At 44.6% G+C, this 17,446-nt stretch overlaps 1 protein-coding gene across 2 annotated transcripts; it reads right to left on the reverse strand.

The window, feature by feature from the left end:
• Positions 1–2,307: 2,307 nt before the first annotated feature.
• LOC117047568 (cytochrome P450 2J2-like) lies at positions 2,308–16,359 on the reverse strand. Of its 2 annotated transcripts, XM_033150849.1 has the most exons (9): positions 16,173–16,359; positions 12,628–12,790; positions 10,893–11,042; positions 9,056–9,216; positions 7,461–7,637; positions 6,851–6,992; positions 5,417–5,604; positions 4,567–4,708; positions 2,308–3,723 (listed from the first exon to the last, which is right to left on the reverse strand). In XM_033150849.1, the coding sequence occupies exons 1-9, from the start codon at positions 16,338–16,340 to the stop codon at positions 3,497–3,499; spliced, it is 1,518 nt and encodes a 505-aa protein (XP_033006740.1). In that variant the 5' UTR covers positions 16,341–16,359; the 3' UTR covers positions 2,308–3,496. The 2 variants fall into 2 exon arrangements, with proteins under 2 accessions (XP_033006740.1, XP_033006741.1); XM_033150850.1 differs by lacking the exon at positions 12,628–12,790 and having other exon boundaries at positions 16,173–16,264.
• Between the last annotated feature and the right edge of the window lie 1,087 nt (positions 16,360–17,446).

Genomic DNA, 17,446 nt, shown 5'->3' on the forward strand with positions numbered 1-17,446 from the left:
GTGTCCGAATCTTCGTAACCCCATGGACCAGAGCACACCAGGCACGCCTATCTTTCACTGCCTCCTGCAGTTTGGCCAAACTCATACTAGTTGCTTCGAGAACACTGTCCGAAGGCTAAATGGACATAAACCTGATATCAGGAATCACAAGACAGGGAAACCAGTAGGAGAACACTTCAGTCTCCCAGGACATTCTATACAAGATCTCAATGTAGCTGTCTTACTACAAAGGAATTTCAGAAATAGACTGGAAAGAGAAGTTGCTGAATTGCAACTCATTACCAAACTTAAAACCATGGAGAGACCTGGTCTGAATAGAGACATGGGATTCTTATATCATTAAAGCTATCTTTAGCCATCTCACCCCTTGCCTTTCCCTGTAAGACCAATTGCAGTTGTTAACAGTCGTCAACAGGTTTTCCACACCTATCAGCTGATCACCCATTCCCACCACCCTTCTGAGTAATACCCTCCCCACTCTCTCACTATATATAAGGGTCTGGTGACTTCTGTTTCAGTGTATCTGAAGAAGTGTGCAGGCACACGAAAGCTCATACCAAGAACAAACTTAGCTGGTCTCTAAGGTGCTACTGGAAGGAATTTTTATTTTTTTTAATTTTGTTTTTACTTTACTGTGTTCATTTGTTCTTTTGTTACCCTGTTGATTACAAGAAGGACCTTTTGTTTTTGTACAAATGCAAAAGTACTCCAGAGATTTTTTTGTATGTCCAGATGGCAAATGAAAGTTCTTGGTGGCGTCATGACTTCTCAGCTCCTTGAACAACTGGCCTCTGTTCCAGGGTGTCCAATAATGTATTGAATCATTTCGTTTTATCATTCAGTCTCAGAGATGCTTCCCAAAGTATTAAGTTGTCACAATAAGTAACTGCTTGCATGAGCAGAACAACCTCTAACTGTGCAATGAGGCTCCTCTGCTCTTCTCCCAAATACACCACCCCCTAAATATATTCAAGGTTTCCCACCCCAACCTTTCAGAGCAGATTTGAGGGTGGTGCAGGGTGTGCACAAGGGGAGGAGATGGGAGGGAGTCCCATTTTACAAGTGGCAGTCTTTTGAGTTGCACAACTATTTAGTAGAATACTGCTCAAAGTGTCCCCTCCAATGCAATAGCAAGACCTCTACTGAGGTTATTATAATGCTATGCAGTTTTCCAACAGAAATTTCTCTCTCTCTCTCCTTAACTTACATATAAAATATAAAATAGTAGATCATTTTCTCTCCTGAGACCTCATATAGCAATATAAAATAAATTATAATCAACAGAATTCCACCAAATGATGAAAAATTAGAAAACCAGAATAGAGAAGGAAGGAAGTCAGGAAACTCGGCAGAGTTTATGTCATATTGTAAAAATCATATTTGATGAATATGTATTTATTTTGTTTTGTTAATGGAAAAAACCAGAATTCCACCTAAACATTAGGAAGAACTTCCTGACAGTAAGAGCTGTTTGACAGTGGAATTTGCTGCCAAGGAGTGTGGTGGAGTCTGCTTCTTTGGAGGTCTTTAAGCGGAGGCTTGACAGCCATCTGTCAGGAATGCTTTGGACTGGATGGCCCTTGGGGTCTCTTCCAACTCTAGGATTCTATGATTCTATGAATGCATATGTTCAGGTAGGTAGCCGTGTTGGTCTGATGCAGTGGAAATAAATTTAAAAATTGTCCAGTAGCACCTTAGAGACCAACTAAGTTTGTTCTGGATATACTGTAAGCTTTCGTGTGCATGCACACTTCTCCAGATGCACTGAAACAGAAGTCACCAGACCCTTATATAATGCACATGTAACATACTTCGATGTTCTCACTTTGTTTTCATTTCATTCATTTATTAAAAAATAGTTTTTATTGAGTTTTACAAATTTTATATTCATCACAATCAATGTCTTCAAAAAATAAATAAATGATATATAAATCCCTACCTTCTCCCCCTTGACTTCCCCCAACCTCTTCATCTGGTTCATTATATATTTACTTCTCCTGCCTGTTTTCTTCTACTTTCATTTTATAATCTTTTAATTAAACATTGTTATAATCTTATCAATTTTGTATCACATTTTCCACATTCTTACCCTTTGTTATTTTCCCATTATTACATCTTAACTTTTTTTTTGCTTGCTTTCTTAATTGTAAGTGTTGCATGCACGCGAAAGCTCATACCAAGAACAAACTTAGTTGGTCTCTAAGGTGCTACTGGAAGGATTTTTTTTAAATTTTGTTTCTACTATGGCAGACCAACACGGCTACCTACCTGTAACTAGTTCCCAAACCCTGCTAGTGAGCCCACTTCTTTCATTTCATTCATTTATCCAGTTGGGTGATTGTTCTGAACCACCCTGCGGATTGTACAAAGGGCGGTTTATAAAAGTCAAACATGGAAAAAAAGAATGCATTAAATAACACAGTCCCTGAAGTACACAGCAAGGTATAACAACCTACAAAACAATGATTTATTGAAAGCAGCAGCAGCAGCTGCAACTAGCTGATTTCTCCAACCACGTCTTTTCTCCTCCTAATCCCCACTGAAAAAAAGGCGACTCGTAACCAGCTGTCCAAACCCATAAACCCACCTCCATTGGAAGGGAATTGCCAATGGGTGGAGCCACCACTGAAAAGGCCCCTCCCTTCCTGGTCCCCATACCACATCCTTCATCCTGTATAGGGAACGTGAAGAGGGACTCCCCTGATGAAGTAAAGCAGTAGTTTCACAATGATTGATAAGATGTAACTTGTTTTGGCTACCCTTTTTGGCTATTGCTGATGGAGGATGTTAAATGAAACTCATGGCCCCAAGGTGAAAATCTGGGGGGAAAGCAGGCAGTTAGGTGAACTTGATACCTACACTGGCAAGGAAGCAATCCTGTATAGCAGGTCAGTATTATTACTACAATACAGACAGGGGCTCAGGCTGAGAGGGTGGTCTGCCAATGAACCAGCCCATGAACCATGAAGTTTGAGCCTGAAAATTGATATGCGTGGGGCTACAATTTGTGCGAAACCTGAGCTGCTTTCTGGAAAAGCTGCACTCATGCTTGTCCTTCATGTGAGCGAGCTGTATCTGTCTGTAACCAGTTTCATTATATGCCAGGTTCTTCATAAATACATGGCCGACACATGGTTGAAATGGCTTGGTTTATTCCTTATGGAAATTAGGGGAAAGAGCCATGGTAGATCAACTGCTCTGCATGCAGAAGGCCCCAGGCTGTGTTTGAGAAAAGCGGGACAGAAGAGGATTCAGCCAATACTGTTCTGCGCAGGAGTTGAAAACAAGTGCTGAATCCTATTGCAAATAAATTAGCAGCCAGAAGACATTCATATCTAGAAGATCGCTGTTGAGTTCGGTTAGAAAGCCATGTACCCACAAATTGGGTTTCCACAAAAGAGTTCCTGTTCAGCAACATCAGATTTCTTAACCAACGCAGTTGAGCGTTCTCCATCAGGATTCATGGGAAAGTAGCTTGGTTTGGTGGCGTCTGCTTCTAAGCTCTCTGGCTGGCCTCTTGTTCCCTCTCCCAAGCTGTAGCCTTGCGAGGAACAGCACAGATTGTGTAAGGATGCGGTTGCACAGCTAACCTTCCTCTCACAGCGTTTGTGTTGAGCTCCCGCACACCATCAGGCAGCCGTAATGTGAACGCTTGCAGCAGGTTAGTGAAGAAGAGGAAAATCTCCATCCTTGCCAGATTGTCCCCGATACAGATTCGCTTCCCTAAGGAAGGAGACACTACTCACTGTGATAACTGGACAGATTAGGGTGACCAACAACATAAGGTTTTCCAAGAGATTTCGCCCATGCTGTGTTGACATTTCTAGTCCAGGGCTTGGGATACCTCAGGCCTAAGGTATGTGGCCCTTAAGACCTCTCTACCTGGCCCTTGGAGCTCCCCCCCAGATCCCATACCCTCCTGAGTCACACCATTCAACAGCCCTCCTTCGCACCCTTCTTGGGTGTTTTTGCCTGGATTTGGGGATACAGAGGGAGTGTGCATAGAAAACTGTCACAAGGCAACATCTGTATTCACTGCCCTGGCCACATTCAGGACCGGTGCTAGGCTTTCTTGTGCCCTAGGCGAGACCACCTTCTGGCGCCCCCCCGCCCCCCGCCAAAGCCTGCTTTAGCGGGAGCCGGGGGGTGGTGTAGGGGGCAAGCAGCACCTCTCCACTACAGTGGAGAAGCTGCTGCTAGCCTGTCCCGCCCCCCTGCCCAAGCCTGGCCAGCGCCCCCTCCATTTTGGCGCCCTAGGCAATTGCCTAGTTTGCCTTAATGGACGCGCCGGCCCTGCCCACATTTGTATCTTGCCCAAAAGGAAATGTGGTCCTTGGTTTGAAAAAAATGTAGCCCTACCCTTCGTTGCTCTAGCCTGGTGTTTCCCAACATTGAGTCCCCAGCTGTCTTTGGACTACAACTCCCATCATCTCCACCTAGCAGGGCCAGTGGTCAGGGATGGTGGGAATGGTAGTCCAAAAACAGCTGGAGACCCAAGGTTGGGAAACTCTGCTCTAGAACCAGCCATTCCAATGCACTCTGCACTGAATGGCAAGTCACATTTACCTAATGAAAATGGAATGAAGGCGTCTCTGACGAAGAAGTTCCCTTCTTTATCCAGGAAGTGGTTTGGGTTGAACTGGTGAGGCGTCTCCCACTCTTCAGGGTCATATAGAGCAGAGGCTATATCAGGAATAATTACAGTATCCTGCAAAGAGAGACACAAACTGCCTGAGTTTTAACCTGGCCGTCGGACCACTGTATAATGCTGCTTTTGGTACCTTGAATTGCCAGATAAATAGAAAGGGAGGAGAGCTCTGGTAGGCTGGGACGGCTGGTAGACATACATGGAAGGAATCCTGCAATTCTCCCAAGGCTCAGATTTTGATCCAAGCCAGTGAAGAATCCAGCTCTCATTTAATACGGGCATCTGTGACTCCTGAAATTCTTCTCTGAGCCCAGCTCAGGAAAACATTGTAGGAATGCAGGAAGTCAGACTATTGGACCATTTCTTTCATTATGATTGTTTTGTATGCCTTTAATCGGTATTTTAAGTGGGCTTTGTTATCATTGTACTCAGTGCTATTTTTCTAGAAAGATTGGTGAAGGAACTCACCATGAATACCTCTCTTGTTCTCTTACAATGGCAATGGCACCCACCTGAGAGGTACCAGAACTGATTTCCAGTGAGTTCTGGCTGGGGAAAAAGCCCTGATTGTATTTTGTATTATGATGTATTTGTTAGAAGCCCTGGGATTCGTTTGTGAGGAAGTGTGGAGTATAAAACCAGGGAGACTTGACCTGCTGGGCATATGCTGCCCATTACCTAGAAGACTCTCCTCGGTCTAGGCTATTGGCAGGATGTGCACTAAATTTAAATTTCGTTGTGTGTGTGGGGGGGGGAGGAGTTCTGTACCTTTTTAATGGGAAAACCAAACATAGTTGCATCCTTTGCACATTGCCTGAAATTTCCAACCAAGAGAACGTATTTGTAGCGCTGGATTTCATGAATGACAGCATTGGTGTAGGGCAGGTTCATCCGATCCTCATAGGAGATGCGTTGGGAACGTGTCACAGCAGCATCAATCTCGGCCTGAACTTTCTCTGTGGAGTCATGTTCACATTTAGAACCAAAGCAATCTTACTATGATGACTGCGCAACTCTAGAAACCCTGCAGCATCCTCAGTCCATAAAGATATTTGTAACGGAGGTGGAAATGAATCCCTAAGGATACGAGTGGGGATGAAATTTTGCTTGATTTGCATTAAAATTCTCATTTTGCCCCTCTCAAAACAAGTACCAAAACACAGCTACTTACAAAATGTATACTTCTCCAAATCATTTGATTTGACCTAATTTAATAATAAAAGTGATTCCTGCATCACAGTGGGTTGGACGAGAGACCCTTTGGGTCCCTCCCATCTCTACAGTTCTATCATTCTATGATTTGTATCCCACATTTGCAATAACAGTATTGAGTGGCTCACAGTTAACAACAGCATCAAAAATTTACAAACATTACAATCTCTATAATAACATAAAAAACACAACAGCGTATAAATAAGGCAAAAAAAACCCAAATTCATCAAACAATTAATGCATTCCAAAATAAGCTCAGAGTGATTCAAAATATCAGAAATGGCCGTGAGCACCAGCCCTGAATGTCATGCAATTCCCCAACAGAAAATATGTACAGAAATATGTGTATTAGGGAAAGGTATGCCTGGTGTAGTTAAAATAACAGGAACAATGCTTTAAATTATTTAGATATTGCAAAAGGATCTATATTAGGCAAACACTGCATATGAAAATGTGGTTTTGGGGGAAGAAATACGCACTTAAAATGCTGACAGATTTTCATGAGGACTAGCAGCGTGGGGCAGGGAGTGGAATTTGCAAACTGGTGCAGAAATAAAGAGACCTGAAGACTGGGGAAAAGGGAGAAACTGTGTATATTTCTCCGAATATACACATTTTGATGATGATGATAAAATAAATTTTATTTATCTCCACCCTCCCCAGCCACGACCATGGACACCATATTGAGTTCCAAATCACGGGGGCAGAAAGACATATTGAAAACCGATGGTGCCATCAGGGCAGGACTTTATACCAGAAGATACGATGAGTTGCCCTAGCTGTTACATGTTGATGTGGGTGTACAGAAATGCTTAGGAACTTTTCAAACCAACAATGAATATGTGGGTTTTCTCACACACACCCGACATTAAAAAACTGTACTGTACTTGATTTGGGCCACCGCCCTCTGCCGTTTCTCTGGTGCCCAGATGTTGCACAAACTCCCTCTGGGCTCAAACATTTCAAGAGTATTGACACCCTGACTCTCACCTTGGATGTCTGGATGAACCACCATGAAGAGCAGAGCCCAGCACAAAGTGGATGAACCAGTATCTGTCCCGGCTGTGAAGAGGTCGTAAATGACATGAACCAAGTTGACTTCGTCAAAGGTCGATTCGGGATCATCCTTCTTCTGTTGTCAACAATGAATTTATTCATTTATTGCACGGATACCCCATCTTTGTTCTCCAAGCAGCTCAAGGGGTGTGGTGTACATGGTTCTCCCCCATCATTTAATCCCCACAACACCCCTGTGAGGTAGGCTAGGCTGTGAGGGCCAGTGGCTGGACCAGGGTCACTCGGTGAGCTGAGTGGGGATTCGAACCCTGGTCTCCCAGGTACTAGTCCAATACTAGACAAATTCATTGTTTTATTTCTTTTGTAAACTGCTTTGAGTTTTTGGTCCCCCCCCCTTTTTTTAAACTATCAAGCAGGAAACTGGACGTGAGGCTAAGAAAGAGGAAGAGAAAACCAAAACTGGCAGACTCATACATCCACGCTTTGGACAGAGCCAACCCACCTACAGAAATGGTGTTCATTCGGGGCCCTGGGGGCGTCCCCCCTTGAAGAGCAAATTGTCCCCATTCCAACAGCCACTTACTTTATCTATTTCATCCAGATAGAAGTCAATGAAATCCCGTGGTTCATCTGTTTCCCTCTTCTCCTTGTGCCTTCTGATCTCACTCCTTCCAAATGAATGGATCTGCTCCAAGCATGAGAAAGCCTTCTGGTGGGGTCCTGGGAGGTAGCGCATCAGCCACGGAAACAGTTCATACAGCTGGAGGGGGGTGGGAGAGAGAGAATGTAAGGAGAGCCCTGAATCTTGATCAGGCCAATGGCCAGTTTAGTCCAGCATCCTGTTCTCACAGTGGCCAACCAGATGCCTCAATGGGCATCTTTTTCTTCAAGGAGCTCAATGCAGGGGACATGGTTCTCCTCATTTAATCCCTACAACAGCCCTGTGAGGTAGGTTAGGCTGAGAGGCAGTGACTGGCCCGCGGTCACCCAACGAGCTCCATGGCCAAGTGGGGATTTGAAACTAGGTCTGCCCGGTCTTAGTCTGACACTCTAACCACTGCACCACATTGGCTCAGGTGTCCCACTGCTAATGTCTCTTCATTGGATTGCTGACACAAAGTGGGCCTGAGGTGCCCCATCAAGCTTTCTCAAATGGAATCAACTTTTCACCAGCACATTCTCCCTGGTGGCTGGTACCTCCCTCAAACGGGAGAAGGACCAGGCAGGCAAGAGGTGGCATGAAAGTGCCTTGCAAAACTGGTAAGACTGTCTGTGGTGTGTGTGTGTGTGTGTGCGTGCGTGCGTGCGTGCACACACACACACACACATGCATATACAAATACACAGAGACACATTATTATTATTATTATTATTATTATTATTATTATTATTATTATTAATAATAATAATTGGAGAGCCAGTTTGGTGTAGTGGTTAAGAGCGGCAGACTCGTAATCTGGGGAACCGGGTTCGTGTCTGCACTCCTCCACATGCAGCTGCTGGGTGACCTTGGGCTAGTCACACTTCTCTGAAGTCTCTCAGCCCCACTCACCTCACAGAGTGTTTGTTGTGGGGGAGGAAGGGAAAGGAGAATGTTAGCCGCTTTGAGACTCCTTCGGGTAGTGAAAAGCGGGATATCAAATCCAAACTCTTCTTCTTCTTCTTCTTCTTAATACCCTGCCCATCTGTCTGGGTTCCCCCAGCCACTCTGGGCGGCTCCCAACAGATTAAAAACTGAATAAAACATCAGACATTAAAAACTTCCCTAAACAGGGCTGCCTTCAGATGTCTTCTAAAAGTCAGATAGTTGCTTATTTCCTTGACATCTGATGGGAGGGCATTCCACAGGGCAGGCGCCACCACCGAGAAGGCCCTCTGCCTGGTTTCCTGTACCCTCACATCTTGCAGTGTGGGAACCGCCAGAAGGCCCTCAGTGCTGGACCGCAGTGTCCAGGCTGAACTATGGGGGTGGTGACATTCCTTCAGGCATAAATACACACTAGGGGCTGCTCCCCGCCACTTGCATTGCTCACCAACCCCACTTACCTGCAACCCTCTCCCTTTAAACACCATCCTAACCCCCATCCCCTCACAGCTTATCAGCTGCTGTGCAAACTGCAGGATGATGACATTTTGTCTTGCAATAATATAATACAGCAAAATAGCAAAGTCGCTCACCAAATGAAATGTGGAGAGGAAAAAATGTGCTTCGTACTCAATGCACTCTATCAGCTTCTGATACACTTTGTCTTCAATGTCGAAAGGGTGTCCAAAAATTACGCTGGAGATCACACTACAGAAGGCATGGAAGAGGGGGATTCTAGGGTCTACAGATTCGCCTAGAAAAATACAGGTGTCCTCTTGTCACAATAAACACTCTGAGCAGTGTTGAATGTGTGTTGGGAAGGTCATGTACAGTTTATCTGCATAATCGTTCAGCTCCTGCTCCCTTCTAAGCACAGCTTTGCTCTTCTTTTAACCATATTGCTCCTTTAGGCCTTCTGATCACAGGGGGGCAAGGAATCCACCCCAAGGGGCCAACTTTGACAAGCGGGCAGGGCAACCTACCTGCCAATCACCTGACATCATTATGGCACCAGGTAGACACACAGCAGATAGAAACAGGCTGCACACCCCCTGTGACCTGATTGTGGCTTCTCCATGAAGCCACTACTGGGCCTTTATTCTCATCCAGCAAAACTGTTCACATTCCCCTGTTAACACCAGTCCTCATGGATGCATAGCCTGATGCAGCCTTCAACCTTGTTCCCTCCAGATGTTTTGTACAACAATACCCACCAGCCCATGCCAGTGTAGAAAGGAGCTGTTTGGCAGTGGAGCAGACTCCCTGGGAAGGTGGCGGACCCTCCTTCACCAGAGGTTTTTACGCAGCAGTAACTCACATGGCTTCAGCAAAGTTAACTCTTTATTCAAAGAAACAAGACAGCTCAAGAGGCCAGGCCTAGTGAGCGCAGCAACTCTTTCTGGTAGGATTTGCCCCTATGAAGTACAGGTGAAACTTGAAAAATTAGAATATCGTGGAGAGGTTCATTTCTTTCAGTAATTCAACTTCAAAGGTGAAACTAATATATGAGATAGACTCGTGACATGCAAAGTGAGATATGTCAAGCCTTTATTTGTTATAATTGTGATGATTATGGCGTACAGCTGATGAGAACCCCAAATTAACAATCTCAACTTTGGGGTTTTCATCAGCTGCACGCCATAATCATCACAATTATAACAAGCAAAGGCTTGACATATCTCACTTTGCATGTCACGAGTCTATCTCATATATTAAACTCCAGTAGCTAATGAAAACAATTGCTTACATAAATGGACTTTTCCACGATATTCTAATTTTTTGAGTTTCACCTATAGTTGCAAGGACTAAAGGTCACTGGTTTCCCACAGCTCCCTAAGTCTCCTCCTTCCCCGGTTCCTTCCCAAGCAATCTGAGGCTCCATCATCTTGTCTGTCTTCACTCAGCCCTCTTCATTCCTCTTCATGTTCTGGGAGACCAGCAGGGAGGGGAGCAGGTCACAGCAGGAAGGAGAGTCCTCCTGGCTTCTGCAGCAGCCAGCCTCATCTCTGCCTCTGGTTATGGATTGCTCTCTGCCTCAGCCTCTTCCTGATCACTGAACCCTGTTGCCTCTTCAGCTTCCGACACCTCCTCTTCCCAATCTTCTCCCACTGACCTCTCATCACCATCGCACCTCCACTCCCTGGGCTCTGAGCCTTCTTCCCTTGGGGGTTCCCCAGCTGGCACCTCCCATCCGTCCTCTGCATCCCATCAGTCCATGGCAGATGGCCATATGTCAAGGATCCTTTAGCTATGATTCCTGCATTGCAGGGGGCTGGACTAGATAAGCCTTGAGATCCCTTACAAGTCTATGATTCTATGACTGATGGACACTGCAGTCCAAAACATCTGGAGGGCACCTGGTTGGTGGCGGCTGATCTGGTTCATTCCTGGTGTTAGGAAAAGTGCCTTAGAATTAATGATATTCCTGACCTCTCTTGCTTGCAAAGAACTCCACCATGTGGCCAGCCTCCTCTTGCACACAGAACTCCATGCTTTTCCTTCCAAGGCCCAGTGATCGGAGCGCAGACATCCCAAAACGCCGCTGCTCCTTCCAGGTGCAGCCACTTGAAAATAGGATACCTAAGGGCAGCAAGATATTATTGTTCAAAAATGATTTTTGTAAGCCAGTCATATGTATGAAAGATGGCCAAGAGACAGCCGGCGTACTGCTGTGCTTTATACCAATGCGCCATCTGCAGCCTCTCTGCTGCCACCTGCTGGAGTTCCCTCTTGCAACGCACCCCCAGCTCTGAAATTCTAAGTCTACGAGAACCCTGAACTGACTGCGTGTAAGGCCTAAGGGCACAAACTTCCTTTGGAATAGGTGGATATTGGGAGAAGGTGCGTCTGCAGTGGCACAACCTGACACTTTCGTCTGCCCCAGCTGCAACAAAACATGTCTCTCCCGCATCTGTCTCTACAGCCACAGCAGGTGCTGCAACCTTCCAACAGCTTGACCTCACGCACAGGGCACACTCCTCCATTGTCTCTCGAGATAGACAGGTGCCAGCACTGCTCCCTGTAAGTTTACTAATATGCCTGTTTTCTGCAACAAGCAGCGTCAAAAGTGGCTTGCAGCAAACATTCAAAACGTTGAAATACAAATATATGAAACACAGAGCATGTCAGCAAATTCAAAAATGACAAAAGCCAACAATTTAACAAACACAGAATAAATTTGATTAAAAAAAACAATCAAGGTTTAAGCACATAAATACAAAGCAAAACAAAAGTTAACTAACAATAAAGTTTCTGATTCTCATGTAGTATATTGTAAGTGGACCCACCATTGCTATTGAATGAACACCATTACTTGCACATACTTTCTTTATGAATTATTATTATTATTATTATTATTATTATTATTATTATTATTTGTACCCCTCTCATCTGGCTGGGTTTCCCCAGCATCTCTGGGCAGCTTCCAGCATGTATAAAAATGTAATAAAATGTCAACCATTAAAAAAAAACTTCCATCAGACGTCCTCTAAAAGTTGTGCAGTTGTCCTTGACATCTGATGAGTGGATGTTCCACGGAGAGCTGTGTATCATGGGAAGGCTGCTACCCAGATATCCAAATGGGAGTCCCAGGTTTCCTGGGTTGAGCCAGAACATAATAGTAGTAGTAGTAGTAGTAGTAGAAGAAGAAGAAGAAGAGGAGGAGGAGGAGGAGGAGGAGGAGGAGGAGTTTGGATTTGATATCCCGCCTTTCACTCCCCTTAAGGAGTCTCAAAGCGGCTAACAATCTCCTCTCCCTTCCTCCCCCACAACAAACACTCTGTGAGGTGAGTGGGGCTGAGAGACTTCAGAGAAGTGTGACTAGCCCAAGGTCACCCAGCAGCTGCATGTGGAGGAGCGGGGAAGCGAACCCGGTTCACCAGATTACAAGTCCACCGCTCTTAACCACTACACCATGCTGACTCTCTGTAGTTCCCAAAGTTGGAATACTAAGAGGCTAGGGGGTGGCAGCTGTTTACTGGTGGTGTAAATGACTACCAGACTTAGAGAAACTGGCATCACCGGATCAATTTCATTGAATTAATTAAACTAAATAGTTTTAATTGAATTTTACTGTGTTCATATCTTTCTTAATGGGTTGCGGAAAGGGCTGTTGCAAATAGTGCTTTTTTATTGGGGTGGGGATGATTTTATGAGTTACACTTACCCTTTCCTTTCATCATGTCTCTGACAAAGGGAGTTACTACACGACATGAGGTCTCTTCCGAGTAGTTGCTGAGCACTTGCTTCACCGAACAAAAGCCATTCACAACAATCATCGGCTTGTGCCCAACCCAGATGGTGAAGACTTTCCCGTAAACCTTGGACAGCTGTGTTGTTTTAAAATTAAAAAGGCATATATGAGACCAAGGGAGGCATTCGTGGTGAGTTCTGGCACTTCTTTTTGTAGAAAAATAGTAGGGGGACACTAGTTGTCTATATTATTTATACGAACGGTCCACCAAAATGTGATTCATCACTTCTCCCCATTGTGTTTTATTGTTTTCTACACTTTGTGCAAAATTCACTATTTTAAACAATAAAATTAAAAAGCATAACTGTAAAAGGATGTCATATAGAGGAGGGAGAAAGGTTGTTTTCTGCTGCTCCAGAGAAGCGGACATGGGGCAATGGATTCAAACTACAAGAAAGAAGATTCCACCTAAACATTAGGAAGAACTTCCTGACAGTAAGAGCTGTTCGACAGTGGAATTTGCTGCCAAGGAGTGTGGTGGAGTCTCCTTCTTTGGAGGTCTTTAAGCGGAGGCTTGAGAGCCATCTGTCAGGAATGCTTTGATGGTGTTTCCTGCTTCGCAGGGGGTTGGACTGGATGGCCCTTGTGGTCTCTTCCAACTCTAGGATTCTAGGATTCTATGATTCTATTCTATGAGCATAATTAGTGCAGGCCGTTGGGTTCAAATAAACCTAGCCAACCACCTACAATGAGTCCTTTCCAGTTGTACACAGCTGAAAACCTTCTCTGCAACATGACCCAACTAACCCCACGCTTTAGAAAAGTCCGTGACTGGTGTGATTTGAGAAACAGACGCAGTTAAAGCAACGAACTGGGTTTGCAGCAAGCTGCATTGCGCTGAATGATTCACCTTAGATGACCCGAGCTCAGGACAAAACTCCATGAAATTCCACAGCCAAATTGCAACAAAGGGTAACGACATCTTTGTTGCAATGCCATCCAATTCTTTCCTCTTTTCTTCCCACTCCAACATTTCCAAACTCCTGGGATAAACTGATAGTTTTTATTTTATTTTATTTTATTTATTAAATTTCTATACCACCCTCTATCTGAGGATCACAGAGCACTTTACAATATGAAAACATAAAAATACATAACATAGCAAACAAAAACAAGACCCCTCCCCTCTTTTAAAGGTTATTTAATTTTCCAAATCTAGGTTGTTTAATTATCCAGAGGCCTGGGATATTGTCTAACCCACCTGAGAGTAAATGACCCATAAATAGGGTTGTCCGGAAGCGTCCAGCCAGACATTTAAAAAAGCCATTTTAAAGTGTTAAGCTTTACACACACAAAAAAGGAGACGTATATTGAGCAATACAGAAACGGAGGTCCACGCACAAGACAAAGGACAGATTGTGGAGGAGTCTGCAGCCCAAGGATTCCTTTGTTGTCCACATTTGATCATTATTTAGCTGTAAATCCATGTCCCCCCATTTAAATTAGACTGGCTGAGTCCACATCCACTTGTATCTGGTGGCAGGGAGTAGTTGGGGGAAACCAGAATATGGCAAGGCTACCTCTTATTCTGAATTGAACTCTGTTTGATTACACCAAACTTCGCATTGTAAGGGGTTGGTTTCCAACTCAACTGCTGTACGATTCTCTGTGACCACCCAGTCAAACTGCCAATCGTTGGGTAAACATCTTCTCTACTTCATTACTAACTTATTAGTGCATGTACTAGTGCAGATCCCACCGCTACCACCAAAATCTAGTGGATCTCACTGCTGTATACCAACATGTAGCGGATCCCACCTGTATGTACCAATTGCGGCGGATCCCTCCCACGTACACACTCCATAATATGTATTTTTCAACCACCACAGGCTATCTTTTGTTTCTTCTGTGAGGGAAAAAATTTGATACTTGGAGACTCAGGCAGAAGTTGAACAAGCAACAAAGATTTATTTAACAGAATGAAGTAGATAATGGATGTATTGGGAGATAAAGCCTTTTCAGGAAATAGTTAACCTATTAATAATTATACTAAATCTAATGGATGTTACAGGCTTCTAATCAAGCACAGCTTCTGTTAAATTTCAGTTGTTTATGTTCAGTTATTACGCTTCAGGTAGATGTCACAGCTTTCTAGATTAGATGGCAAATGCTCAGCTTATTTCCACTTATTTCACTTCAGTTCCTTTAACTCATTTGCTGCATAGGGTGTTATAGCTTAATACTTTGGTTCCTAAACAAGGTGGTACAGTGGTGCCCCGCTAGACGAAAATAATTCGTTCTACGAATTTTTCCGTCTAGCGTTTTTTTCATCTAGCCAAGCGGCAATGCAAGCCGCACTTTCGCTAGACGAAAAAAAAAGACGAAAATTTTTCGTCTTGGGAGGCAGCCCCATAGACTTTTTCGTCTAGTGGGGCAGCCTCCCGCTAGACGAATGCCTTCGTCTAGCGAGTTTTTCGTCTAGCGAGGCATTCGTCTAGCGGGGCACCACTGTACTATATGTCAGTTACCCAACCTTTTGACAATCACACTCCTGAAGTACTTCAAATAGTACAAGAGCCCCAGGGGATCACCGCACCCCTCTTAAATGGTTGGGGAGCCTTCTGTTTCTAGAAGATCTCCCCCTCCTGACTGAAATGAAACCCAAGTAGACTGTATCCCCACAGCTTCTACCTCGCCTGGCTGAAACTCAGCCTCCCAGTTAACTCGGCCTGGCCTGGCCTAATACTCTCACAGGACACTAAACACTGCCCTTCACACTGAGCTCAGATACTCTTTTCTCTAGCCTTGGACATTTCCCTCAGAGTGGATGTTTCTACCCAGAACCAACTCTCTCTCTCCTCCCTCCCACTCTCTCCCTTAAACCACCCTCCTGTCTCCCTCTCGAACTAACCCCCCATCTGAACCCTCCCTCAGAAACGGCTCCTTTTATTTTCCCACCAAAAGTGTTGCTCCACCCCCAGCTGTCATGGCAGCCAATCAGAGAGATGCTCCAGCTCGCTGGTGGAATTCGGAGGCCCTGCATCACCAGGCTCTGGTCTGGCTCTGCAAAAGTCTGCAAAATATTGGGGGGAAATAATGCTTCCCCAAAAGGTTTAGGAAAAAATTAGGGAAACTAAAATGCTTTCCCAAAAGGTTTCTGTTAGGGAAAATCCAACGGATTTTCATGAGATTTTTATTTAAAAATCAATGTTTTACTCAAGTTGGCACCCCTGTGCCAGTCAGTGTGGAGAGAGGAGGGGAGGTACTGGAAGGCACAGCATTAAGCAGTTTGCCTTGTGCCCCATAAGTCAGCCTGTGGCCTTCAGGTGTGGTGAAGGACTTCACCTCACATGCCACCAGTAGCCTCCAGGAAACTGGGTCGGTGTCTGGAGCGACAAATAGAGGCCCTTCCTCTGTGACCTGAGGAATCCTGCATTCCCCAGTAGAGCAGATGCTGGGAAGCCCTGCTGCTACACCATCGCATTAGAAAAACAACCCTTAATATGCAAAAAGGATACCTTGGAGAGGGTGTCTTGATGCCATCCAGAGCCAAAGCACCACAGGGTCCCCAGGAGAGGTAGCGGAAGTGGTCCGGGTGGGAAGCAGCGCCTTCCCCACTGCAGCTTCAGGAACTGCAGAATCAGGAGAGACACGGCCAGAACTGCAAGGCAGCTGCTGATCTCCATTGCCACCTTAGGTTTTAAGCCTCAGCTCTGCTCTGGGATGTCTAAGGCAGGTTGGGTTGCATTTCAAATTCTTCCTACAGAAGGCGTCACACCTTCGCCTCTACCAATTACGGTATATATTTGTCAATAGTGACAATTGCCAAACATCAAAGGTGTTACAGGCTAAGGCTTTAAGTGCCAAGATTGCATACTAAGTACATTGCAGGAACATTCCAGAAACAGGTACAAGGGTTGTTGAGGATAAGGAGGAGGACAGAAACATTAGTGAATAAAGACAAAGCAGATTATAATACTTTTACAGGAAACGCATCACACGAAAGAGGGGGTTAATGAACTCAAACGGAGAGGTATAAATAATTATGAGAAAGAGGGGTAGCAACTACAGCGGAAACTCGAGTTGCGGACGTAATCCGTCCCGGAGACACGTCCGCAACTCGAAGCGTTTGCATCCAGAAGCACCATTGCTGCACATGCACATGGTGAAATTTAGTGCTTTTGCGCATGCGCAAGCGGTGAAACCTGGAAGTAACTGTTCCGGTACTTCCGGGTTGCTATGGGACACAACTTGAAAAGACATTACCTGAAGTGGACGCAACATGAGGTATGACTGTATAATTTCAAAGAGATTTGGATTTACGGTAGATTAGTTGAAGAAAGATCCTGAGGGAAGATACCGTATTTTCCAGCGTATAAGACGACTGGGCGGATAAGACGACCCCCAACTTTTCCAGTTAAAATATAGAGTTTGAGATATACTCGACCGCAGATTCTCCATCCGGCGTATAAGACGACCCCCAACTTTTGAGAAGATTTTCCTGGATTTAAAAGTAGTCTTATACGCCAGAATATACAGTACATTATAATCCAGAGAACAATAGCAGGGGGGAAGTACACTATGATTTAGTTTTATGGTCCTAATGAAAGTCCGATGGATTTTTTTTTTTTTTGATAAAGTGTTTAAGGAAATGGAGGATATTCAAAAGGGCTATATGATTATGGCAGGAGATTTCAATATGGTATTTGATAAATGATCGGATAAGTCAATCCTACTCGAGAGGCACGATGTAGTAACACTAGAGGATTAGCCAAATTTATGAAAAGGAATT

The sequence above is a fragment of the Lacerta agilis genome, chromosome 5, assembly GCF_009819535.1.
Source record: "Lacerta agilis isolate rLacAgi1 chromosome 5, rLacAgi1.pri, whole genome shotgun sequence".
Taxonomy (NCBI): Eukaryota; Metazoa; Chordata; class Lepidosauria; order Squamata; family Lacertidae; genus Lacerta; species Lacerta agilis.

Bases quoted from the DNA above. Each gene is read 5' to 3' on its own strand.
- LOC117047568 (XM_033150849.1), bottom strand. From the start codon at position 16,340: ATGGAGATCAGCAGCTGCCTTGCAGTTCTGGCCGTGTCTCTCCTGATT. The intron at 12,791-16,172 runs GTATCCTTTTTG...AAAACAACACAG, and splicing joins ATCAAGACACCCTCTCCAAG to CTGTCCAAGGTTTACGGGAA. The intron at 6,993-7,460 runs GTAAGTGGCTGT...TGTTGACAACAG, and splicing joins ATCTGGATGAAATAGATAAA to AAGAAGGATGATCCCGAATC.